The sequence below is a fragment of the Rutilus rutilus genome (genome assembly GCF_951802725.1).
Source record: "Rutilus rutilus genome assembly, chromosome: 14".
NCBI classification, from domain to species: domain Eukaryota; kingdom Metazoa; phylum Chordata; class Actinopteri; order Cypriniformes; family Leuciscidae; genus Rutilus; species Rutilus rutilus.
The window spans coordinates 25181073-25207072 of record NC_140219.1 but is presented as its reverse complement, the minus strand read 5'-3'; the positions used below and the strand labels follow the sequence as shown (position 1 = coordinate 25207072).

Here is a 26000-nt window from a genome sequence, read left to right as displayed (position 1 = left end):
GCTTATGCTCAGATGTTTTGTTGTTTTGGCGAACTGTTGTTGTTGTAACCCTGGCCTGGAACCTTCTAGAACCTTCTAGAACGTGAAAAGCTTCTCAAAGACAATAGAAATAGAAAGACAATTTTGTTTTGATTTTGTTTCAATGTAATCATTATTTAATAAAATGTTGTATTCTTAATGTGTTTTTATTTGTATTTATTTTGTGTATTTTTAGAGCTTATATCATATGAGCTCAATGAGCTTGACTTCAAGGGATAGTTCACCCAAAAATGAAAATTTTGTCATCACTTAGGCCTACTCACCCTCAAGTTTTTCCAAACCTGTAAGACTGACTTTCTTCTGTTGAACACAAAAGAAGATATTTGGAAGAATATTGGTAACCAGACAGTTGAAGGCAGCCATTGACTACCATAGTAGGAAGAAAAAAAATTACTATTGTAGTCAATGGGTGCCGTCAACTGTTTGATTACCAATGTGTGTTCAACAGAAGAAAGAAACTCATACAGGTTTGGAAAAAGGGTTAGTATGTGATGACAAATTTTTCATTTTTTGGTGAACTATCCCTTTCACAGCACTGGGAATCGACTAAACCCCGCCTCGGTCTGCCTGATGGGGGCGTGGTCAAAGCGTACAGACAAACCCGAACCAATAGGCATTTAGAAAGCCGGAGCTCTGTGTCAGCACTGCCCAATAAGGTGATCCTATGTTTGGACATGGACTTTCTCGGAGTATATAACGTGGAGGAATCCTGCGCGTCATTGCCTGACGCCAAGGGTTGGGGTGTGCAAGGCGCAGAAGTTATCTTGCTTTAAACTTACGTACTTTGAACTTTATTTTTAAATAACTTTATTTCATAAAAATCTAAGATTTATATATTTGTTTTAATCAGATCATCAAATCTACAAAAGGTAAGCAATATATTCCTTTATTATTAATATATCAGATTTTGTAAATAAAGGCGCAGTGTACTTATTACATTACGATATGTTTTTTTCAAGCTCTAGATGTTTCTTTTAAACTGATTGTTGATCAGGCCTGCAAATGTTCCTCCACCACCGTAAAACAACAGTTCGTACGCTAGACGTTAAATGTATGGCTTGGAAATGGAAGCTAAATTGTTAATGTGAATATATTGACTTAAAGTTTAACATTAAGTCGATTGAAACAAAAAAACAGGTGTAGTTGAACGGCTTAAACGGAGTACAAACATCGTGAACTCGTTGGTTAGTAACTGTTAGCATAGACTGTTTGGTTAGTGGACATGCCCAGACATGACCAGCGGCCCTCGCGCACGAGTGAGCCTGTAGTCTCGAGCTCTGACTTACACCATTGAGTTACGCAGAAAATAAAGACGACGTTGTAATACATAAGCACTTTTGCGTTGAGTACATTGTCAACGCGTGGATATTGAAGTGCTTTAATAGTTTCGTAAGTCTGGACATGCCCGGGCATGTATTTAGACCCTCGTTCTCAAAGTGCTCAAGATGAACACAACACTTGTTTAACTTGTAGCGATAGTTTACCCCACCCACTCAAAAAATCAGTCTTTAATTACTCACCCTCATGTCATTCCAAACTCGTAAGACTTAAGAACTTACAAATGAAGTTATTTCTAATGAAGTCTGAGAGATTTCTGTCCCTCCATTGACAGTTAAGTAACTACTACCACTCTGACGCTTCAAAAAGTTCATAATGAGATTATAAAACTAATCCATTTGAATAAGGTTTAGTCAGTTTTATAACAGTTATAACTGTATAACTATAACGTGCGAGAACCAATGAAGTTAATTCTGGTGTTTACGCAGCACGTTTGAGCTTCAGCAAGAGCCAATGAGGTTTGCGCATTAGGCATGTTTGGTTGAGCTTCTGTTTATGTTTGCTGATCAATGTATGTGAATAAAAAGCCTAAATTCAATCTGTTCGTCATATAAAGCGATTGAGTCTTCAGAAATTTTGGACTAAACCGTTCGATTCATGGATTAGTTTTAAGATCTCTTTATGACCTTTTATTTTCAGTAGTTGCATAAGGTTAGTTGTCAATGGAAGGACAAAGCTCTCAGATTTTATTAAAAATATCTTAATTTGTGTTCCGAAAATGAACTAAAGTTTTACGGGTTTGGAACAACTTGAGGGTGAGTGATTAATGGGTGAACTAACCCTTTAACTTGCATTGTTACAATGGTATCATTTGATGTCCTTAAACAGGTGTAAGAGTTTATTTTAATATTCTGAAATCAGATATTTTGGGAACACTTGAGCTCTAGGAGGTGAATCATAACTTAGCCTACTTCGATTCATATTTACGTCATCGTACTAGTAGTGCAGAGGTCAGATGTTTTCAGCTTGTATTTGCATCCCACGTTAAATTGTCTATATGGAAAACCGTCTAATAGAAGCATTCAACACCATGCCACATTTGTACATGGCTGAATTATCCACAATGAAGAATTTATTTTTGCTGCCTGTTGTCTTAAAGTGCTTTAGTTTAACGTTTATGATTTAATTCTAAATGTTGTTGTATTATAATTTCAGATGATTGACAAGGTTACCGGAGCAGGGGCTTTGCCTTTTGCAGTCCAGCTCAAAGCTCTTCTGGACCAAGAAGCCAGATATCAGCCCAAACTCAGTGGACTCAGAGTTATCGAGTCCGCTCAGGATAATGGTCTGAGAATGACTGTCAAGCTTCGAGACTTTCAAGTGAGAGAGCTTCTGTCCTTGACACGATTCTTCGGCTTTAGTGGGGATACGTTCTCCCTTGCTGTGAATCTTCTAGATCGATTCCTGGCTGTGGTGAAGGTGTGTGTTTTTGGACAAATTTAAATGTTTTTTTTATACCATTGGGCCTAATCATCTCAGTATTTGACCTTCTGAATATGAATCAAAGAGGTTTTATCTGTAGGCCTCTGTCTTTTCTTCAGATTCAGCCCAAGCATCTGTCCTGTGTGGGTCTCTGCTGCTTCTACATCGCTGTGAAGACTTCAGAAGAAGAGAGGAATATTCCTTTGGCCAGCGACCTCATCAGGATCAGTCAGAATCGCTTTACGGTCCATGACATGATGAGGATGGAGAAGATTGTTCTGGAAAAGCTCTACTGGAAGGTCAAGGCTCCAACTGCCCTTCACTTCCTCAGATTCTTTCACTCTCACATTCAAGAGAAGATGGACGCAGAAAGGTGAGCTTTGTGTATATATAATGCGGTTCAAAAGTTGGTAAGAAATATATGTAGTGTTGTGGAATATTACAGTTTAAAGTGTCTGTTTTCTATTCTAATACATTTCAAAGTGTAATTTATTCCTGTGATCATTACTGCTTAAGAAACATTTATTTATTATCAATGTTGAAAACCGTTGTGCTGCTTAATTTCTGTGGAAACCTTGATGTTTTTTTTAAAGGTTTCTTTGAATAGAAGGTTCAAAAGAACAGCATTTATTGGAAATGAAAATCTTTTGTGACGTTATGAATGTCTTTACTGTCACTTTTGATCAATTTAATGCATCCTTGCTGAATAAAGTATTAAAGTCTTTCTGACAGTCATTACCCACGTTTGAATGAGTGTATGTTTCTTGAAAATAAGCATAACCTGTTTTAAATGATTTTGTAGGCCTACTGAAATAATGTTTCAATGTTTCTTTTCAGTAAGAGGATTCTGAACATTGAGAGGCTTGAGGCTCAGTTGAAAGCTTGCCATTGCGCCTTTATTTTCACTAAACTAAAGGTAAGCTGTTTGGACCCCGTTCTACAGTTCGATTATATAAACAAAGTATGTTTGGAGTTTGACTATAATTCTGTTTCTACAGCCTTCACTGCTTGCTCTGTCCCTTCTGGCCCTGGAGATCGAGGATCAGCACGAGTGTGAGCCAGTTCCGGCTCTGAAAGAGGCTCTAGATGGTCTACAGGAGCGTTTGTCTGTGAGTTTCCTTTAGCAGATTTACTGATTTCCACAAATGGCTGCTGCTTAACTCTTTCCCCGCCACTGGAATTGTCCGGCTTTCCGTGTTTTCACTGTTAACAGTTGGGCGCTATTACACATCTTTTGAAAGATTACTGAATCTCCTTATCAAAACTATCGCTGGCATTATGAACGCAGATGCATATGTAAAATAACCTGATCATCAACATTAAACGGCATATAAATCAAAACTGCTTAACATTACCGAATGAAATGTCGACCCAGGAAGTGCTTTAGGACTGTTCTTTTGGGGGTGTTGATCGACTTGCTCTACTCCATCTGTGTTTTGCTCATTGTTCTGAATGCGACCCATATATATTGCAGGTTTAGATATTCATACAACAAAATATTTCTGGGGCCCATGAAATATTTGTGAAAAATGCACTGGCAGGCAACTTAAAAAAAAAAAACGCTGGCAGGGAAGCTCTTGTTTACTTGGTTGGGAAATCAGGTGGAGACATAAGTGAAGTGTGTTGCGCAACCAGTTATGCTGGGTTCAGACAAAGTTCCTTAAGACAAGTCATTTCACTCGGTGGCCATCTTTGAAACGCCTCTCGGGCATGCAAGTGCAGCTCCTATCTCTTTGAATTGGGAAACTTCAAATTCTCAAACTGTTTGCCAAGCTTATGATTAAATATCTTATTTTGAAATCCCCAATTAAATCTGACAAGAACTGTCTCATAAATTTAGTTTTTAAATGCTCAAATCATGACAGAGAACAACATTTTTCAGGCTGTGAAAGCGCATTACACATCTTTTGAAAGATTACTGATTACTAATGCTAATTCAGTACTCGCCGGGTTGCAGAAGCGCCTCCGTTATCGTTTGCCAGCCTTTATCTTTTTTTCACTCTGTCTTGGTTAGGGGGGGAACAGTACACAAGTCACGGTTCGGTTCATACCTCGGTTCAGACAACACGGTTCGGTACAATGGAGGAAAGAGCAAAACAAAAATGCTTAAGGCAATTTTTTTTTTTTTTTTGTGCATGTCTCAGGCTGTACCACCAAAGGAAAATGCATGTCTTAAGCCTTGGTGTTTTTTTTGTTTTGTTTTTTAAAATAAGTTTTATTAATAAAGTAAAGGCATAGAGCCAGTTTATTTGTAGTGCATTGACAATAGTTTTATATAATTAGTTGAATTAAATTAATAAAAAGACCAAAAGACCTTGAGATATGTTTGGTAATTGTACCTTAATGAATTTAAAATTAATCTTCTATATTTCAGAACAATATATTTGTTTTCCTTAATTTTATTCTCATCTTAATTATAAATATATTTCTGTATAAAATACTACCATTAAAAACACATTTGATTATTATTTTTTTAATCAATGTAGAATGTGTAACTTAAAAATAAACAGATTAGTGCTCTGTTTGAGGACAAGAAATGAAAACCAATGTGATGAATGTCCAAAAGATGGAACCCACAGACTGTTTTTAAATGGGGTTGGATACACATTTTTTTGCTTTTAGTGTGTGTTACAGTTTGACATCATTCAAACTGCAAAGTGTTTACTTATATTTGTGTACACTAGCAATAAAACACAACATTTAGCACAATGTTGTTTTATTGCTGGTGTACACAAATATAAGTAAACACTTTGCAGTTTGAATGATGTCTTGTATGAACAAAATGACGGAGTGTTTTTGTTTCCACTGTTCGATCGCGCCTGCGCCTCTCTCTCACACACATGCGCGCGCACACACACGCAAACAACATATTCCAGCATTGCAATCTTGACATCGCAGCCTGTTCATTCTAGCCACAGAGCTTCAGAGCTAAGGCGGAGCTACAGATTAGGTGTCCCGAAAGAACCCGCGTATCTAACAGTTCCGTATTACAGTAATTAATTTGCTCGCAAGTTTTATTTATTTTTATACCGTGTATTCTCCGTGTATATTCATGCACCGAACTGTGACGCCCGTACCGTTTCGGTTCAATACGAATACATGTACCGCTCCACCCTTAGTCTTGGTAGTACCTCAAAGAAACGTCAGAAAGTCTGGAGTATTGTTGCCATAGGTTATGAACCTTTCCTCCGTTGCATAATTTCCCCCTAGCAGCACCAATACCATTGTCTCCCTTTTGTTTCACCATGTTTGAAAGCTGTGTACGGAAGAGCTTCTGTGCTCCTATTGGTCAATGTCACAGATGTGACAAAACCCGTCATGGAGGACTGGGGAAAAAATAAATAAAAAGCTAGTCTTTCTATTGTGAAGCATCTAGTGATGCACCATATTTTTCTCCCAACTATTTGCTTCAATTACCATAAACTGTGTTAAATGAATTTCCAAGCAGACGGTTTTTGACATTGTGTATATTTGATCGTTTAGACGCTCACGCGAAACCTAAACTATAATTCGCTTGTCTCGTAGTCCGTTTCGGCGCGCTTTGCCTTGGGAACAGCGTCTCTTTGCGCCTGGATATGTAGTTCTGTCATCCATCGTCACTCGTTAAGCAGGGGCTGTCGTGTTGTGCGTGGGAGATCTCTGTCTCTCTTCTGGACTGCGAATAGCAAAAATGCATCACAGACAAATTATGAATGTTGGGTGGGGATTGATTCTATGCAACGATTGTTGATTGGATTTTGCTTTTGCTTTTCAGGTTAAAGCTGGAGACCTGGTTTGCATGAGGGAGCTTGTTGCTAAATGCCTGGCTGAATACGCCACCACCAAGTGCCTGAAACCAAATGGCCAGAGACTGCGATGGATGATTTCGGGTAGAACCGCCAGACAGCTGAAGCATAGTTACTACAAGATTGCACATCTACCCACGATTCCTGAATCCGCTTATTAAGACTGTTAGTGTTGAGTGCCCATGACTGAACAACTTAATTCAGTCCTATGGAAAACCGTGTGATTTGGTTTAATACTTTAATCTATGCTATGGACACCCAACACTAATTTCTTAAAAGTGCTTCATTTCTGCTAACTTTAATTCCTTCCTCAGTCTTTATGTCCTCTATGACACCTGCCGTGATTGTATTTATTTAACATCCACATTGGCTCAATCTTGATTACTTAGTCAAGGGTGGGTTTGAGCAAGTTTATCAGATGGGTTTCACTGGTAAGACTTGCACATGTTCATTTGAATCAGCGCAAAAAGCGCTGGTTGTTTAAAGCAATGAAGTATAGAACCGCCTAGGTCCTCAGTCCACTGTGTGGAAGAGGAGGGAGAAGGGTTTTGAGATTCAAGACAACATCAGAACCAAGAGATCAGGCCCAAAACCCTTAACTCCCACCCTAGGTTGTCAGCTGTTGTAATGCACACTCCTACCCAAGGTGATGAAAATGAGATGGTTTTTTGTTTTTGTTTTCTTTTATTTTGGCATTCTGCTTTCTAATGTGGCATGATGAAATCTGGATGGCTATGGAAATACAGGTTTTAACTTGCTTTAATAATAGGAAGAAAATGGCTAATTACTAACTAACCAGGCTGAAGCTTATTTTACATTTGGTTATTACTACAAATTTATGTAACATGACCATTTGTTTTATACCTGGTATAAATTCAACTCCAAACAAAGATGAGTGGTACAAATGAAACTGTTGAAATGGATTGAATTTAATGCAAGTGACTCCTTTGTTTTGGCAGCGTTTTGCAAAGTGATGTAGTTGAACCTTTCAATAAAACTGTATTGAAATGCGAAACATGCTTGTTTGTGGTGTTTGAGAAAAGCCATTTAATAAGTGCTTGGAAAAACTTTATTGAAATTTAAAGGATGGTTGAGCCAAAGTCTTCTAAAACCACGGTGCTGCATTTACAAAAAACCTTGGAAAATAAAACTACCATTAAAGACTCGAGTCAAAGGCTGCTTGTGATTTAGATTATGGCTTAATATCAGTAGCCAGATAGCATTGATTTATATTTAAAACCAAAGGAAGAAATGTGGAAAATGTTCTCAATGGAAATAAACTGGTGCAATTTGGTAAGACTACAAGTACATTAATGAAAGTAGTCCTTTTATTTTTGCAAGCTGGAGAAATCTGGTCCACCACCCTGAAAGTTCCCAGAGATCTCCGCCCCGCTGAAGTCAAATCCAGGGTTCTGTTTGAAACAGAAGGTGTAAATAATGAATACACTACTGTTCAGTTATAAAGACATTTAGAAAGTTACAAGAGATTCGTCAAGTTTCGTTAGGACTTTCTATTCATCAAGTAATCCTGTGAAAAAGTGCATCACTGTTTCCATAAAAATATTACGCAGCACAGCTGTTTTCAAAATCGATAAATGTTTCTTGAGCATTAAATCATGATCAATGATACTGAAAATACAGCTTTGATCACATTTAATTACTTTTTAAAATATATTACAATAGAAAAGTTATTTTAAATTGTACAAATATCTCACAATCTAACAGTTTTTGTTGAGCATAAGGACAAGGTTACATGACAATGTACTAAAAATGCATTTTTTCTGCGTACAGACGACTTCCTGTTCACACGCATCCACAAAAACAAGTAAAAACACTATTGTGCTGCCATGCCAGTAGTTGAAGAAAAACGACGCGCCTATAGACTGAACATGTAATGCGCATGACGTCACCGTTTTCAAAAACTTGCACTCTGAAACTCACTTTCAGGCCCCCAAAATGCCTGTCATGTAAATGAACGGCCGAAATACATAAAAAGTTACGTTTTTACTTAAAACCGGTGTCGTGTACAGAGACTTCTTTCAAAAACATCGTAAAAAATCGTACCGACCCCAAACTTTTGAAAAGTAGTTTGACTAAATATATACATTTCTATTTTTTTAATTCGGGAGGTTGTTCATGAGACCTTCAGGTACATCTGAATGAAGTGTGAGCCCAGCAGGGTGCAGTGGAATATTTCCGCACCTCTCTCTGGAACCTCTCCAGTGTGAGCTTCCTCTGCATCTGATCCTGCACCCACGGGTCCGCCGCGTACTCTCCCTCCAAAAGAGACTGCCAGCAGTTCCCAGCCTCTCGGTTCGTCTTCATGAGAACTATTTGGATCATTTTTTTGTCCTCTGCATGGCACAACAAAGACAACAAGTTACATGCACTATTTACTCCAACATGAATATGTAAATGGCTTTTAGTCTTACCTAACGTCCATGTTGCTTCGTCGCCGACAGTAGATCCAAACAGCTTCCCCTGCGAGACGACAGAAAACAATTTAAAATTTAGAAGTAGCTGATAGTTTCCATTAGCATCACTAGCTAAGTGTACCTCAGTGGGACGTTTCACATGCCTATGCCACGTTGCAGCACACAACAGAGGCGCATGAGAAAATAACGACTTTATTCAACCATCTCTTCTCTTCCACGTCATTCTCCTAAGCTGTTGACGTAGCGTAACAGCAAAGCGCTTCTGGGTTGTACGACAGAACGTAGGCTCACTATTGGCCGACGCTGGTCATGTGTGTGACGCTGGTCAATAGTGAGCCTACGTTCTGACCTACAACCCAGAAGTGCTGCGCTGTTACACTGCGTGAATTCATTCAATTCAGGTCCACACAGAAGAAAAAGAATAGTTGAATAAAGTCGTTGTTTTTTTGTGCACAAAAAGTATTCTCGTCGCTTGATAAACTTAAAATATCTTAATTTGTGTTTCCGAAGATGAACGAAATTCATCGAGGGTGAGTAATTACTGACAGAATTTTCATTTTTGGGTGAACTATCCCTTTAAATCATCTGACATTAATAAGTGTGATTTACATTTGCAATATTCCTATAAAAACAAAAAACTTCTTATGAGATTCTATGAAACTTGTTATTACAGTATTTGATCACACTTTAGATCAGGGTCCAATTCTCACTATGAACTATGACTTTTGCCTCAAACTCCTAATTACAGCTTATTAATAGTTAGTAAAGTAGTTGTTAAGTTTAGCTTTGGGTAAGATTAAGGGATGTAGAGTATTGTCATGCAGAATAAGGCATTAATGTGTGCTTTAGAAGTACTAATAAACAGCCAATATCATAGTAATATGCATGCTTATAAGCAAGTAGTTACTGGTGAGAATTGGACCCTAAACTAACGTGTCACCCAATATTTATGTAATAATATGTATTGCCCCCAAATCACATATATAAAATATTTATTTGATAAAAACAAGACACTTATGTAATAAAGTTAGTTTTGGCCCATGCTTACATAAAATGTGTAATAAAATAAAAATAAATTAAGATGAGCATGAAAAGCATATATTATCATTCACGAATTAATTTTTAGGTTTCAGAAGGCTGTAACATGTCCATTTTGATTGTCAGTTATTAACTGTCAGCAGTTGTGTGTGTGTGTGTGTGTGTCTGAGGTTTCAGCAGTTGTGTGTGTGTGTGTGTGTGTGTGTCTCTGAGGTTTCAGCAGTTGTGTGTGTGTGTCTCACAGGTTTCAGCAGTTATGTGTGTGTCTCACAGGTTTCAGCAGTTATGTGTGTGTCTCACAGGTTTCAGCAGTTGTGTGTTATGTTGTCAAAGTTTCTTTTAATTTAGTTAGGTGTCAATGTGAACATTATACGTAGCACAAAACAACAGGACACGAACATCTCTCCACGAAAAGTTACTATCTGGTCTCTATATTAATAATATCTTAATCTTAACACTTTGTAAAGATTTAATTTACTCCAGTCTCCTCTATGCTCATCATACCTTGAAGATCTGTTGGTCTTTCACACGAAGCTCTATCTGTTTGCTCCCGATGTTACACTTGATCTCTTTGGCTGAAGTACCAGGAGGAACATTGACTTCGATGAAAACCTCTTCCATAGTCTGATACCATGAGCCCCATGCTGTTTTACACGGGATCACACCACTCCTCTCCTCAAAATGCACTGACATACTGCTCGTTTCACGGGCCTCTCATCAGTGAGATCCTACAAACGCACATCAGCTGCAATAACAGCTATTGCTACAGTGCAGAAACTAGATATATTTCTCATACTGGCAATATCTCTCAGTGTCTTCTTCTGCAGCGGAATGCTGTGGCATGACGGATCATGTGGGCCATCTAGTGTTGGAGAGTAGGTAAACGACGAGTTAGTTTGGAAAGCTTCGTCTAAGTAGGAAATATGTACAGCCAGTCGGTCATTGTCGAAAAATAATCTTTATTTATTTTTTGTGTATGTGTTTAAATACATCAGCTATGTATTTGAGTTGAAATTACACTTTATTTTGCTCTGGCCACCATATATATATATAGAGCCCTTTTGCGATGACGTCAAAATTACGTCACGGCGTTAGATGGAGGCAAAACAAATGAGGAAAACTGGAGACAGCCAATACAAACCAGCACTGATTCGGCTACATAAGAAGGAGCTTTAAATATTATTATTATAATTAAATGTCATCTTGTTGTGTTGTTGGGTGCAAGAATGGACGGAGCTCAGGCTCCAATTTGAAATTGTATCGCATAATGTTTTCTGAACTATTGTGACTATTATGATTGTACGTTATTATAGCCTAACTTACATTGTTGTGTTTGATTTGTGACTAGACTTTTTGAAGAACCTGGTAAGAAAGAATAATCAAATACATAGTTAAAAAAATGAATTTGCTGTATCTGGAATTTTTATTTCTAGAAAATATTCACATCATTAAAATTGCACTGTAATGTCATGTCACTCTTGACATGGTCGTCTTCTGGCCTTGGCGCTGACTAGGTAACGTTAGAGCTTCGGATCGTACCACACAACACAAGTCTTGTAGCCTACGTGACCATTCAGCACATAGGCATCTAAAGATTTATATGCCCTCAGTTTCTCTTTATGCTTGGTTTCTCTATCAGGTAGGTGTAGATGTCAGGCCACTCAACCGAGGTAACTTAGTGTTAACGTTAATCCTGTCAGATCGTCCATCCATAGTCGGACAATCTGGTTCCGTCCGTTAAAATTAACTTTTGCAAAAAACAATCGCGGTCCTGGACAGTGATTGACCTTACACATTAAAATAAAATCAGATTTTCTCCAGTCATTGTTAAAAATCAAGCTAACAAAACTTCACCTAAGCTCCGCCCACAAAAACGTCACCATTATATTTAGCCGTCCGCCATATTGGAACGGTCAAAGTCCGTGAACATGAGTGCGAGTTGTCTGTGCGTCTGCAACTGTAGTTAGTTAGACGCATGTATGAATATCTATATATCGTTAGCCAGAAAAACAAAACAAAAAATGACTTAGGCAATTATGCTATGAGGCTAACGATATGCAATAGACTTCAGCAGATGATTTAGCAAAACTAACACATTAAAACAAGACGAAGGCGTCAGCTAATACGACATTAAAAGGTTAACATAGTATAAAAACCTGTAATATAGAGTTGATCAATATAAAAACACAAACAAACACATTCTCACATGTGAAAGGTTATCCCATTTCTTCAGCAATTTAAATCTCGGCAGTTTCAAAACCAGACGCTACGTGGCATCATTGATTCTGTTCTTACTGTGAGAGATGACACGCTGACTGTTCCAAGATGGCGGGCGCGTCGACGTGTCCTGGAGCGGTCGAATGTGACTTCTATGTATACATATCTACGGCCTGACAATAAATGTATTTATTCCGTGGTTTGGGAAAGTCAGGGCAACTGCACTGCAATGTTTAGTGAAGCTCAAAATCTAGCAAGGAGTTTGCTAGTTGATCTCTTTTTTAGCTAGTTGAACTAGCCTACTCTTTAACCTGTTGCTTAAAAAAGCAAGTGGATTTTCCTGATCCCTTAATTTGATTATCCTCAAAGCTTTTTACTTCACATACAGCCCTGCATTTCCTGCCAGTCATACATACAAGACAGTGCTTCAGTTCATCTGTAGTGCATTATACAGTAAATTATGACTTTTAAATATTGACGGGTGAATTCATTTCTTTATTTGCCACTAAAATGGCTGTTCTTTTGGTCTTGTTATGTCTCTCAAGGTAAGTTAATGGATTAAGCACATTATACTTACTTTGAATGTTTACTTTAATGCTTTATTTAATTTAAGGTCTAAATTCACTGAAAGGACTAATCAAGATGGGGTTTTTTATTTTCCGTTTAGTGTTGCCAATGTAATAGGTAAGCAAAAGATAAATTCAGAAAACATAACGCGGATCCTAGATGGACTTCTTGAGGGTTATGACAATCGGCTGAGGCCAGGATCTGGAGGTAAGCATAGGCCTCACAGCACTGAAATAATGTAATATTAAGATTTTCTATACTATGACGTTACCTTTATTATGTATTTCAATTACCTTTGTAATAATATTATGACTGAGTCACATTTTTTGCATGTATGTGTAACATATGATTAACTTTACAGTCTCTGTAACTGAGGTCAAAACAGACATATTTGTGACAAGTTTTGGACCAGTATCTGATGTTAATATGGTAAGAAAATACAGACTTTACCTAAACTTTATTGTATTGTTTTATTTATGTACAAATTCCACATCACTGGCAAAAAAACGTAGTTATAGTGCTTCCGGTCCTGTGGCTAAAGTAGATAATAAGCTGAACTTAGTCTCTCACTGTGCAAATGTCTATACTGATATACTAATATCAGTATGTCAAGCATCTTCCACAATATGCTTAGAGAACTCAAATTATGAATTCATATTGGTTGTAATGAAATCAGAACATGATTCACAGAAATAAATTGTTCTCTCTCTCAGGAGTACACCATGGATATGTTTTTCCGCCAAATGTGGGTTGATGAGAGGTTAGCCTTTCAGGGGCCCATTGAAATCTTGCCTTTGAACAACCGCATGGTGGACAAGATCTGGACACCTGACACATTTTTTCGCAATGCAAGGAGATCACACGCACACAACACGACGACTCCTAACAAGCTGTTCCGGATCATGCAAAATGGAACAGTCTTTTACACCATGAGGTAAAACAACCAGATGAGCTGAGTACTGAATAACACTTGATAGGAAACCCTTGAAAAATTGGCTAGTTTCCCTTTGAACAATACAAACGTTAAAGATGTTCCTTTGCTGCGCATTTAAGATCTTATATCATTTGGGTCACCTAATAAATACCTGTTTTCTCTATATTTTAGGCTAACTGTAAGTGCAGAATGTCCAATGGTGTTGATGGACTTTCCTATGGATGGGCACACATGTCCTCTCCTGTTTGGAAGCTGTAAGGTCTATCTGTCTGTCTGTCCGTCCATCCATCCATCCATTAATCAATCAATCAATCCATCCATCCATCCATCCATCCAGAGCCTCCATCCATCCATCCACAGATTAGATTAGATTAGATTAGATTAGATTCAACTTTATTGTCATTACACAAGTACAGGTACAAGGCAACGTACAACGTACCTGCAGCCATCCATCCATCCATCCCATCCATCCATCCATCTATCCGCAGCCATCCATAGCCCTCCATCCACATCCATCCATCCATCCATCTATCCACAGCCATCCATAGCCCTCCATCCACATCCATCCATCCATCCATCTATCCGCAGCCATCCATAGCCCTCCATCCACATCCATCCATCCATCCATCTATCCGCAGCCATCCATAGCCCTCCATCCACATCCATCCATCCATCCATCTATCTATCCACAGCCATCCATAGCCCTCCATCCATCCATCCATCTATCCGCAGCCATCCATAGCCCTCCATCCACATCCATCCATCCATCCATCTATCCGCAGCCATCCATAGCCCTCCATCCACATCCATCCATCCATCCATCTATCCACAGCCATCCAACCCTCTATTAGCAGCAATCCATTCATCCACAGCCATCCATCCACATCCATCCATCCATCCATCTATCCACAGCCATCCAACCATCTATTAGCAGCCATCCATTAATCCACAGCCATCCATCCACATCCATCCATCCATCTATCCATCCATCTATCCGCAGCCATCCATCCACATCCATCAATCTATCCACAGCCATCCATCCATCCATCCATCCATCCATCCATCTATCAATCCATCCACAGCCATCCACCCACCATTTTTCAATCTTATACCTTCAGATGCTTACACTAATCGGGAAATTGTCTACACATGGAGGAAGGGTCTTCTGGCATCTGTAGATTTTCCTCCAGAATCATCAAGCCTACTTCAGTATGATCTTTTGGGCCAGACCTTGTTCAGTGAAACATATAAATTCAGTACAGGTATGTTTTTAGTTATTGCTTGGTTTTCTCAGAATATAACAGAAGCAGCATGTCAAATGTCTTGTACTATTGCTATGGAGAATGACTTATCTAATTGTGTGTGTTAAGAGCTACAAGTCAGGCTGATCCCCGGGCAGCTTTCCCTCTGAGAGGCAATCTAAGATGCTTAACTGATCAGGCCTAATTCATGATGTCTGTCTTTAAAAATAACTGCGTGTCCCGAGGATGACCAGGGGCTCAGTAATGAGAAATTTCTGGGCAGGCAAAAGGCAGGGACCACCTGCTACGTACCCATCATATCTGTGGAAATGGATCAGGCACCTAAAAGAAAGGATTGTGCCTTTTTCTGTCTTTTCTTGTAATTAAGGACAGAAATTAAGAGTCAAAAGCCCAAATTCTCTCTAAATGTTTTGGAAACCCAAATGGCCCTGATCACAGCATCATATGGATGTGTACAGGCTGCATAATTTGTCTTCTTTAATGTCCTCCTCTAATCTCTTGGCACCATCTAGGTCTGTATTCGGTCCAGGTTGTCCATTTCTATCTTCAGAGAAAGCTTGGCTACCATCTTATCCAAACGTACATCCCTTTGATTATGGTGGTTGTCCTGTCACAAGTCGCATTCTGGATCAACAAGGAGTCTGTCCCGGCTCGAACAGTGGCTGGTACGAGTGTGTCTTTTTTTAAATGTTCATATTTCTTTGAGTATTAAAAAGACAATGAACATCTACACTGAACACCAAGTCTCTTATGCTCAGCAAGGCTGCATTTATTTGATAAAAATAATGAAATGGCATTACAATAAAAATCTATTTTAATCTATTTTAAAATGTAATTTATTCCTGTGATGGTAAAGCTGAATTTTCATCATCATAACTCCAGTCTTCAGTGTCACATGATCCTTCAGAAATCATTCTAATATGATGATTTGATGCTCAAGATATATTATGTTGAAAACAATTGTGCTAGTTAATATTTTTGTGGAAATTGTGATAAATATGTTTCAGGATCTTTTGATGAATTGAAAGTTCAAAATAACAGCATTTATCGGAAATATACATGTTTTGTTACATTATAAATGTTTTACTGTCACTTTTGCTCAATTTAATGCATCCTTGCTGAAAAAAATTATTTCTTAAAATTTCCTAAAACTTACTAACCCAAACTTTTGATTAGTGTGGTGCATGTAATATTTTAGTGTTTCAATATGAAATGCAAAGTGCAGTTTTAACATTTTGACCCTACCTGATGTAAAATAGAACATTTAACAACAAAAATATTTTGTATCATCAATTGCAAAGTTTTCCATTAGCTGCTAGCCCTCCATCCCAGTAAAGAACACCAGTCACCACATGCTATCCATATTTATTCTAAGGAATAACATGCTACTATTATTGTTGCTGCAATACTTTGCTAAGTATGCAGTTTTTCTGTATACATGCAATAACAGAATGATGAATTACAAAATGTGCTGTATTATAGAGTACACTGCAAAACAGTACAATGAGCTTGACTTGACCTTTTATTTTTAGAATGATGAATGAACTGGAAGTAATATCAGCCTCAGTTTTTATGTCTTGACTCATTATTTGATCGTTCTCTGCCAAATGTTGCATTTTTACAAAAAGGGAATTAAAATAGCAAAATAGTTTTTATATCCAGAATGATGACGCTGAATTAAAAATGTAATATGATCAGCTCATATGACAGATAGTACCGTCACATGACAATAATATAGTATACTACCCTTTAAACATTTATTGTGGAATATATGTTCATTATAATTTTACTGTAAGAATGTTATGTGCGTTTGTAATTTTCATTACTTCCAAATATTTATATTTACCTTTAATTTATATTTATTTAATTTTTTGTTTTTTGTTGTTTAGTTGCCACAGCAACATTTCTAATTTTCATTTAAGTGTTTTAAGTGTTACGGGTTTTTTTTATCTAATATTTATATTTTATTTAAGATTTATTTCAGTTAACAAAAACGTTTTTTATACTATGATTTTAATAGTTTTAGTTAACAATAACAACACTGACACTTTACTAAGAAGTACACTAGTATTCACTACGAACATAGCCTGAGTTTTCAGGATTTCATTGATTTATGCCTGATGGACAGTATTTTTTTAAATATATGTTTATTTGTGGTGAAAAACTACATTACCCATAATGCTGTAAAGAAAATTCCATAAATCGGAAAGTTTGATGCCTCATTAGCGGCTGTTTCTATGGGCTGCTATACGTAAACCGTCCGCCATATTGGAACGGTAAAAAAAAACAAAAAAAACACTTGAAAGCAAGTTGTCTGTGCGTCTGCAGCCATACGGATGTATGAATATCTATATCTGCAATAGACTTAAGCAGAAGGAAGACAAGACGAAGGCGTTAGCTAACACAACATTACCTCATGACCTTATTAGTGGCTGTTTCTATGGGCTGCTATACGTAAACCGTCCGCCATATTGGAACGGTCAAAGCCAGTCCGTGAACATTCGAGAGCAAGTTGACTGTGCGTTTACAACCATAGTTAGACGCATATATGATCTACATCTGCAGTAGACTTCAGCAGATGATTTTGCTAAACTAACACAATACAACAAGATGAAGGCGTCAGCTAACACGACATTAAAAAGTTACCATAGTAAAAGTAAAAACATTAAAAAGTGCCACAGTTAAAACCTGTAATATTGAGTTAGTACATAGAAAAACACAAACCAACACATTCTCAAATGTGAAAGGTTATCACATTTCTTCAGGAATTTAAATCTCGGCGGTTTCGCAACCAGAAGCTACGCAATGTTGTGGCAACATTGATTCATACTGTGAGTGACGACATGCTGACCGTTCCTAGATGTCTGTAGCGGTCGAATGTGTAATCTACGTATACATATCCATGCCATGAAGCAGAGGGCATAGTTATGTATACCTATGCTCTCTGCTTTTGTTTCATGTTCTCACTGTTTCTTGCTTTTTTTCTCATATTTGCATGTATATCTGTACTTGTGAGCATAGCGTGTTCACATAGTCCCTTCTGACCTTCAGGAATCACCACTGTGCTCACCATGACTACTTTAAGCATCAGTGCCCGCTCTTCACTACCTAAAGTCTCCTACGCCACCGCCATGGACTGGTTCATCGCCGTCTGCTTTGCCTTCGTGGCTTCGGCCCTCGTTGAGTTTGCCGCGGTCAACTACTTTGCCACGCTCGAGGTCAACAGGGAAAAACGCAAGCTCTCCATGGCCTCCGTTCTGGAGTTCACAGCCCAGGGCAGCGATGATGATGAGGAGACGGTAACTATCTCCTGTGAGCCTCACTTAGGCAGAGCGTAATTAACACTCTGGACGAAAACCACAGCTGACGGAGCTCCTGGTTGGGTGATATGCACAACACGAGCGCTGCTCTTCACAAACCAGTGAACTGTGTCACTGTTATTGTGATGCTAAACGAGTGTCGCTGCAGCTGCATACATGCGCCTCCTAAAGGGATGGTTAAATGCCTCTAAAGACATATTTAGCACGCATAACTAATCATAGCACATGGCCTAACCTTTAATGTGTCCACTGCTGTGGTAAGGTGTTCAGTCCTCCGTGAGGAGTCATTTACCTGCTCTGTGCAGCTCTCGCAGCCACGTGTGAATTGTAGTTCTTATCTGTTGTGCTGAGTTAGAAATGGTAATTCAACAGGCGTGTAGCGTCTCCCGGGACTGCTCTCACACGGGGAGCTCATGGTTGGTGTTTTAAAAATAGCCCCCCGTATTAAAACTGCGAGCCATGACTCCTATAATCTCTCACCTGTGCTGTGGATCCGTTTGCTCCAGTTCTCTCTCTGGCTTAGGCTGGAAGAGGAAAGAAATATGACCACATTAAGTGCCAGCATGAAGGGTGTAGGTAGTTTAACATCTTATTTACAATAAAATATATCAGCAGTTGACCGATATTTTGGCTAGGCAATTATTAAGCAGATATTTGGCTATTTAGGTGATCTGGCACATTAGCAGAAGTCAAACCAAGCAGCTCTCTTTTGGCCGATGTGGCGAATTCGCGTGGAAAACTTGAACCTGTTATGAAATCTGTGTTCGGAGATCTTTCGCCCTAACGAGAATGTCATGATTGTGTGGATTCCTATTAAAATGACTGGGTTTCGAGCAATGGCCAATTTCACCACACTGTAAAAATCTAAATTCTGTGAAATTTATGGTAAAAAAGCAGCAGATGTGTTGCCAGAATTTTACTATAAAAAATATTGTAAGCTACATTATAGGTTTTATGGATTTAGCTTTAATTTACAGTAAAATACTGGATCAAAAATACTGTAATTAAAGGGATAGTTCAATTAAAAAAAGGAAAATTAGCCCATGATATTCTCACCCTCAAGTCATCCTTGGTGTATATGACTTTCTTCTTTCAGACAAATACAATCGGAGTTATATATATGAAAAAAAGTCCTGGCTCTTCCAAGCTTTATAATGGCAGTGAATGGCTGTTTCTATTTTGAAGTCCATAAAAGTGCATAAAAGCTTGTTTTGTGTCATTCACAGTTTCTTGACCTATTTTTTTCTTTCGTCGTAGCCTCAGACTGATGGCTACAGTCGTAGAAGAAAGGCAGACTCTGTGTCTGAGGTGCCCGTCACTCGCATTCCCATCTTCCTTCAGGGCTCAGCTGTCCCACCCAACATAATGCTGGCAGGCACCAGTACTATAGACGAGTATGCCCGCATCCTCTTTCCTCTGGCCTTTGGGATCTTCAACCTCATCTACTGGTACATCTACCTCAGCAAGGACACCTTGGAAAAGCCCAGGTCTGTGCTCACACCACTAATAGTTCTTAGTGTTTTCTGTTAAATTATGTGTTCTTTCTCTCAGTAATAAAGGAGGAAATCACTAATCAATTGGTGTTAACAGAATTACAGTGATTACGATATTTCTGAAAAAAGTGTTCACGTCCTCGTAGAACTTTGAAAATATTACAACTTGTAAACTGAATTTTCGGAGAGCTCAGTGTTCGCTGCAACGCAAACACTCAAAATGGCAATGGCAGTAGTTGTTTTGTAATATTTCTGTTTACTAATCCATATCATTTTCTATTGTTAATGTCTTAATAATGCGAGATTAATGAAAGACATAGAAAATAGTTTAGTGCAGCTAGCCCAGAGTTGGATAACTAATGTCTAATTTCTGCTTAAAAGTGCAGTAAGCAATTTCTGAGAATCATTGCTGAACACTGTTGATATTTGAAATCAACCCAAACAAACACACCCCTCCCTTCATTGCTCCGCCCTAAAATGCACGAACACGCAATGCAAGAGCGCATGTCCCTTTATTGTAGCTGTAGCCACTGTTGTGCCTGAACGCGTTCATTGAACGATAGTTCATGAACTCGTTCATATTTTGGGCGAACGTGAACTGAACGTACCGTAATACTGCCTGATGAACGTTAGTGTGAACTCGTTCATTCTGGTGTCTGTGAACGGCACGATCTCTCACTTTAACTTTGTTCAATAGGGTGCCAGATTTCTATAGAGCCTTCCAGGCGAAAACCCGGCTAAAACACACCGTAAACAGGCCTTAATATGTAGCGGAAAAAACACCCAATCTGGCAACACCAGCCACCAGTGTCGCACCGCCGCATGCGTAAAAACAAAAAGCAGCGAGGAGGCGTCGTATGATCATTTAAACGAGTTTTATGACAAGGTCGGCGAGGATGGGAAAATCTTACATTTCTGTGCAAACTTTGAAAGGGAAAGAAAATCCGCACTTGTTGAACCTGCCTGGAATATTTTTCTAGGATTCCAGTATTCCTTTTTAGTATGTACTGAAATGGAAAATTATTAAAATTAAAAAACATTTGCACTACTGTGCTGTTTTTCTTGTAATAATTCCTCATTAAAAAAGACCATTCAAGCAGCACGTTTTTCCTCATGTTAAAACTGATAAAATAATTGCTGTCTGTGGTTCTATGGGCTGTGGCAATAATTTTGACAAAATAATAGCTCGTAGCAACATATTGAAAAAAAGAACTATGAACTAGTTCATTTTTGGAACTGTGAACTTAGTTAAAAATGTTGAAGTATGAACTATGAACTGAACTAGTTCATTTAAAAATTTGTGAACTGAACTTTGAAATAGTTCATGTAGAAAGTGAACTTTCCCAACACTGGCTGCAAAGCATACAGTACACAAGAGTATCCAAGCAAGAGTTTGTTGTTAGTCGCCAGCAGCACGCACTCAAAACCATGTTACTCACGTATGGAGCAGAAACAAAGCGAAGGTCCGTTTTTAGGCCTTCCTGCTTATGTCTCTCCAGCTCTGGAAATCTTTTCTAATATTAACGTGGATCCTAAAGCTCTTGCCTGATCATAGCCCTTCTTTTGATCCAATGATATTCCTCTGAGCTTTTCTCTTTTGTAATGTCTCTCAGCCATCTCTCTTTCTACAGTCTTTCTTCAAATCTCCCTCTTGCTCACTCTCTCTCCTCCCCCATCATGATTGTATACGCCCCCTACTGCTGATTGGCTACAAGTGTGTTGTGATCCACTTTCAACAGCGTTTGTCAGAAATCGCTTACTGCACCTTTAAAGTCACCATGAAATTAAAACTGACAATTTTTTATTTATTTAATGGAATATTGCAGTGTTTATTATAAATAATGTATCTGTGCACTTCATTATTATAATATTTATTTATTTATATTTTATTTTATTTATATTCATTTTTGTAATTTAATTCATATGCCCTCGTAATCTTTAATCAAAAACAGTAAGTTCCCCTCTTCTTCGTATTAGGACAATAATCCTTATATACCAACAGCCTGTCAATCACATGAGATCGCAACAATTAGTAAATGTCAACGATCAATTCCTGATGGACAAAATCAAGTCAAGTCCCAATTTTTAATCGTTTGATAAGCCATTTCACTTGGATATACATCACAATAGGGAAGAAAAAACTATTGCAATTTCCGCTTTATCTAGACTTTAATAAGCGAAATAATCTTGTGTATTAAAGAGTCCAAAATGGAAAATTCTGTCATTAATTACTCATGTCGTTCCAAACCCGTAAGACTTTCGCTCATCTTCGGAACACAAATGAAGATCTTTTTAATGAAATCTGAGAGATTTCTGTCCTTTCATTTCCAGCTACGCAACTACCACTTTCAAGCCTTTCAAGGTAGTAAAGACATTATTAAAGTAATCCATGTGACTCCAGTGGCTTAACCTCAATTTTATGAAGTGAAAACAAAAAACCCATAATTTACCACTTTCTTTACAAAACATTAATCGTAGTGCTCTCCTAAACAAGCGTTGGAGATTAATATTTAGTAAATAAAGTGTTAAATTATGTTTTTTTTTGTGTGCAAACAAAGCACTAGAGTCGGTTCATAAAATTGAGGTTAAGCCACTGGAGTCACATGCTTTTTTTTTTTTTTTTTTTTATAATGTCTTTACCTTTCTGGGGCTTGAAAGTGGTGTCAATGGAGGGACAGAAATCTCTCAGATTTCCTAAAAAATATCTTCATTTATTTTCAGTAGATGAACGAAAGTTTTACGGGTTTGGAACAACATGAGGGTGAGTACATTTTTGGTTCATTTTTGGGTGAACTATCCCTTTAAGTATATTAAAAAGGTTTATGCATTATGAAAGCTACTTGTTGTATTATAGTTTTGTCTACTAATAACACAAATGACAGATTTATTTTGTAATTCCAAGTTTAACTACATGATCAGCTCCGAATAGAATGTCTGGGTTTTCATCTAATAATTGCGGTAACTACAGCATGATGTGAACGCAGCTTAAATCAATAGCAAATGGAACATTTTGACTAACTGACTGACTAAGAAAAAGACTAACTTGTCTAACATGTCTTTTTTTTTTTTGTGAAAATTGTAGGACAAACCCATGAGACAAAATTTATAATATAATAAAGCACTCCATTAAGTCTCACGATCTAAAAAAAAAAAATGCAATAGCATATATTATAGGGACAAGGAGTTGTATCGCGGCTTCATTGGCATTTATTTCTCCTGTGGTTTTCATATTTATATCTGCTCTGTAGCTTATCTTCTCATCCCAGCTACACAGAATGCTGTAGATGTGTTTTTCAGGATACTATGATGGCACACGGTTTTCCACTGGATCTTTTACCGAGGCTGTAAATACATGAATAATTTCTGAAACTAAAACAGCCGCAGGACTTGAGCAGGTGAAAACAGGAGAGATGATGTTCCTTCTGGGTGACCCTGTTCCTGCGGTTGTTGAGGTTAGAGCCCTATCCAAGATTCATCACTTAGGGCCAACTCTTAAAAAAAAAAAAGATCCTCTGCTAGATTTTTTTTTTCTCCACCAAATGCTTGAATCATCTGATATGTTCAAAGGGACCATGAAGCAAACGTCACATTTAATCCCAAATTTCCCTCAATGCCGAAGGCATGAGATTTACCGAATCAAGAAAATCAACACATCCTCTCAAAATAGTCACTTATCAAACTCAAAAGCTAAAGTTTCATTATTTGTTTCCTGAGGGGAGCTAAAGGCAGTCATTTGAGGCCTTTGCAATGTACTGCTTGAAATATAAGATGCAATAATGTACGTCTTAAAATGGCATCGAGCCATCGCTCTGCGCATTACCACCCCGATTTCACACGGAAAAAAATTATTTTCATCAAACATTAATCATTGACGTCAGGATACAGGCGATGAAAGCGCGTGTGAGGCTGTGAACACTTGTATGCCACGTTCTCATCTCTGCTGATCTTGTATTTGTCTTTTGTTGTGTTTTATCTCCACAGGGAGAACGAGTGAGTTTCTCCAGAGAAGCACAAGACATATTCAGCAGAAAGATTGTGTCCTCGGCTAAAGGGTGTGCTTTCCTTTGGACCTCTTTCTCCGTCTCTCGCTTTCGTCATCTAGCAACTTCATCCCTGATAGAGCACGCGCCTGTCTGACACTATTTGACAAGCATTTGATCCTGTTCCTTTTGCATTTTATCACCAATATATACTTTCCACTCCACTTGCCTTTATATTCACAGCCGAGGGCCACGTCGTTATACTACATTGGAAACCCTCCTCTGGTTCTGCTCTAGTTCTTCTCTAGTTCTGCTCTTCTGCATGTGTGTGTGTGTGTGTGTAACACACTATGGAGTTGATGACATAATCTGCAGCTCTAAGTGGTGATGCAACATTGAACCAATGCTTTCAGTGGCCTGCCCTCTACAGAGACGCGGCTCGCACTACACTAGATCAAAAGCAGTGGGTTTATACTGACAGCTTCAAAGATTTCGCCTTGAAAATAAAGGAGAAAAAGTGTGTCCATAGAACTGAACTTTTACCAACACCATTCACACGCATAGGTTTTCAGAAGCGAATGGTGATTCTCTTGACGTGGTGGCGCTGTAATAGAGGGATAAAGTAAATCTCAGTGTGGGGGGTGGATGTTTAATATGCATTCTCGGCTCGCGGTTTATTTGATGTTCTCTGATGTTTCTCTGTGCATCTAGTTCTCGGGCTCTCTCTGTTGGGAGAACATGCATATGCCCAGTAATGCATGATGATGCCTGCTGCTGATGTCTTCATGAATTCAGACAACTCATAATATAATTATGCTTAACATATAAATGGCTTTTAAACCCCATTTGGAGGAGACAATGTGGCACTGAAGAGAATAAACATGCAAGTGCTAATGTAAATCTCAGGAATTAAGTACATTCATTTACTGAATTATACTTGCATTATGTACTTGCATAATGTGTATTTGTAATAACATAATTTGTAATTAGGATTTTTTTTTCTTTATATATGTTTATTTGTCTGATGGTCAATTCATGCAATCTAATAAACATTAAAAAAGTAATGTTTAAAGATGATTATTTTCGCAGTTCCATTTAATGGAACTCTAATGGCACAGAAATACACATTTCATCTTTAAAGACCTAGCCTAATTTTTGTGTGGTTTTTAGTTCATGTCTTTTTTTTCAAAGTTTAAATAAAGATTTTGAAAGTATTATTTCACTCTTTCTACTTAGAAAGTTCATGTTTAATTAAATGTGTTACTCGCCATTTCTTTGTTTTTACCAGCAATTTCACAGTAAAAAAAAAATTCAACCAAATTTTTTCAGTGTAGCTTTGAGGTCATCTATATATGTCAAAGTAGTAACCTCCTGAAACTTCACAAAATAACCTTTTAACAGATCTAGGCCTGGTTTCACAGACAGGGTTTAGATTAAGCCAGGATTATGCCTTTGTTCAATTAGGACATTTAAGTAGCTTTTATAAACGTACCTTAGAAACAAATATTACTGGCGTGCATCTTGAGACAAAACAATGACATTGACATATTTTAAGAGACAGTGCAAGTTGCTTTCAGTTAAAACAGCTCAAACATGCATTTTAGTCTGGGACTATCTTAAAACTGCAGTCTGTAACACTTTGGTGTTAAAAATGATCAAAAATTATTTTTTGAGCAAGTACATAACCAGCCAGTGTTCAAAACTATCTGCTTGCTGTAGCTCGATTCAAAACGGTAAACTTGTAATAATGTTTTTGATTCCAGTGGTACTGGTGGATTTCCGTGGGAAATTCGAGCATGTCTTTGCGTCATTACGTCACATCTGTACACATAAAGAATTTTACTCATCCAAGTGGATGCTGCACATTGGTGGTGGTTGAGGAGATTCCTCCATCTATGTAAAGCGCTTTGAGGTCTCGGAAAAAGCGCTATATAAATGTAACGAATTATTATTATTATTATTATAAAGAAGGTGTCTCGGCTAGTAGGCTATATTGCGTGTGAGGATGTTTGAGGTGGAGATTTATAGTCTTTTCTCACAGCACTTGATATAATTAAACTAAATCCATAAAGGTTCAAACGACAATCACCAGAGACAACTGGAGATTCACCCGTTGTAAAATGCAAAAGACTTCAGACTTCGGAGTGGCTACAGAAAAAAAGAGACTGCA

The 26000-nt window shown here is 38.0% G+C and overlaps 3 protein-coding genes across 3 annotated transcripts; 2 read left to right on the top strand and 1 right to left on the bottom strand.

The window, feature by feature from the left end:
• The first annotated feature begins 760 nt into the window (after positions 1-760).
• ccng1 (cyclin G1) lies at positions 761-7599 on the top strand. The gene is made up of 6 exons (XM_084431176.1): positions 761-908; positions 2533-2796; positions 2919-3172; positions 3637-3715; positions 3798-3908; positions 6554-7599. The coding sequence occupies exons 2-6, from the start codon at positions 2533-2535 to the stop codon at positions 6743-6745; spliced, it is 900 nt and encodes a 299-aa protein (XP_084287302.1). The 5' UTR covers positions 761-908; the 3' UTR covers positions 6746-7599.
• Positions 7249-10900, bottom strand: nudcd2 (NudC domain containing 2). Its single transcript, XM_084431177.1, has 4 exons — positions 10562-10900; positions 9017-9065; positions 8787-8938; positions 7249-7996 (listed from the first exon to the last, which is right to left on the bottom strand). Exons 1-4 carry the CDS (start codon positions 10748-10750, stop codon positions 7913-7915), a joined length of 474 nt encoding a protein of 157 aa, XP_084287303.1. The 5' UTR covers positions 10751-10900; the 3' UTR covers positions 7249-7912.
• A 1754-nt stretch (positions 10901-12654) lies between these two features.
• On the top strand, positions 12655-24884 carry gabra6a (gamma-aminobutyric acid type A receptor subunit alpha6a). Its single transcript, XM_084431175.1, has 10 exons — positions 12655-12819; positions 12942-13048; positions 13203-13270; positions 13555-13775; positions 13947-14029; positions 14894-15037; positions 15550-15702; positions 18089-18336; positions 19615-19844; positions 23832-24884. The coding sequence occupies exons 1-10, from the start codon at positions 12785-12787 to the stop codon at positions 23842-23844; spliced, it is 1302 nt and encodes a 433-aa protein (XP_084287301.1). The 5' UTR covers positions 12655-12784; the 3' UTR covers positions 23845-24884.
• The last annotated feature ends 1116 nt before the right edge of the window (positions 24885-26000 follow it).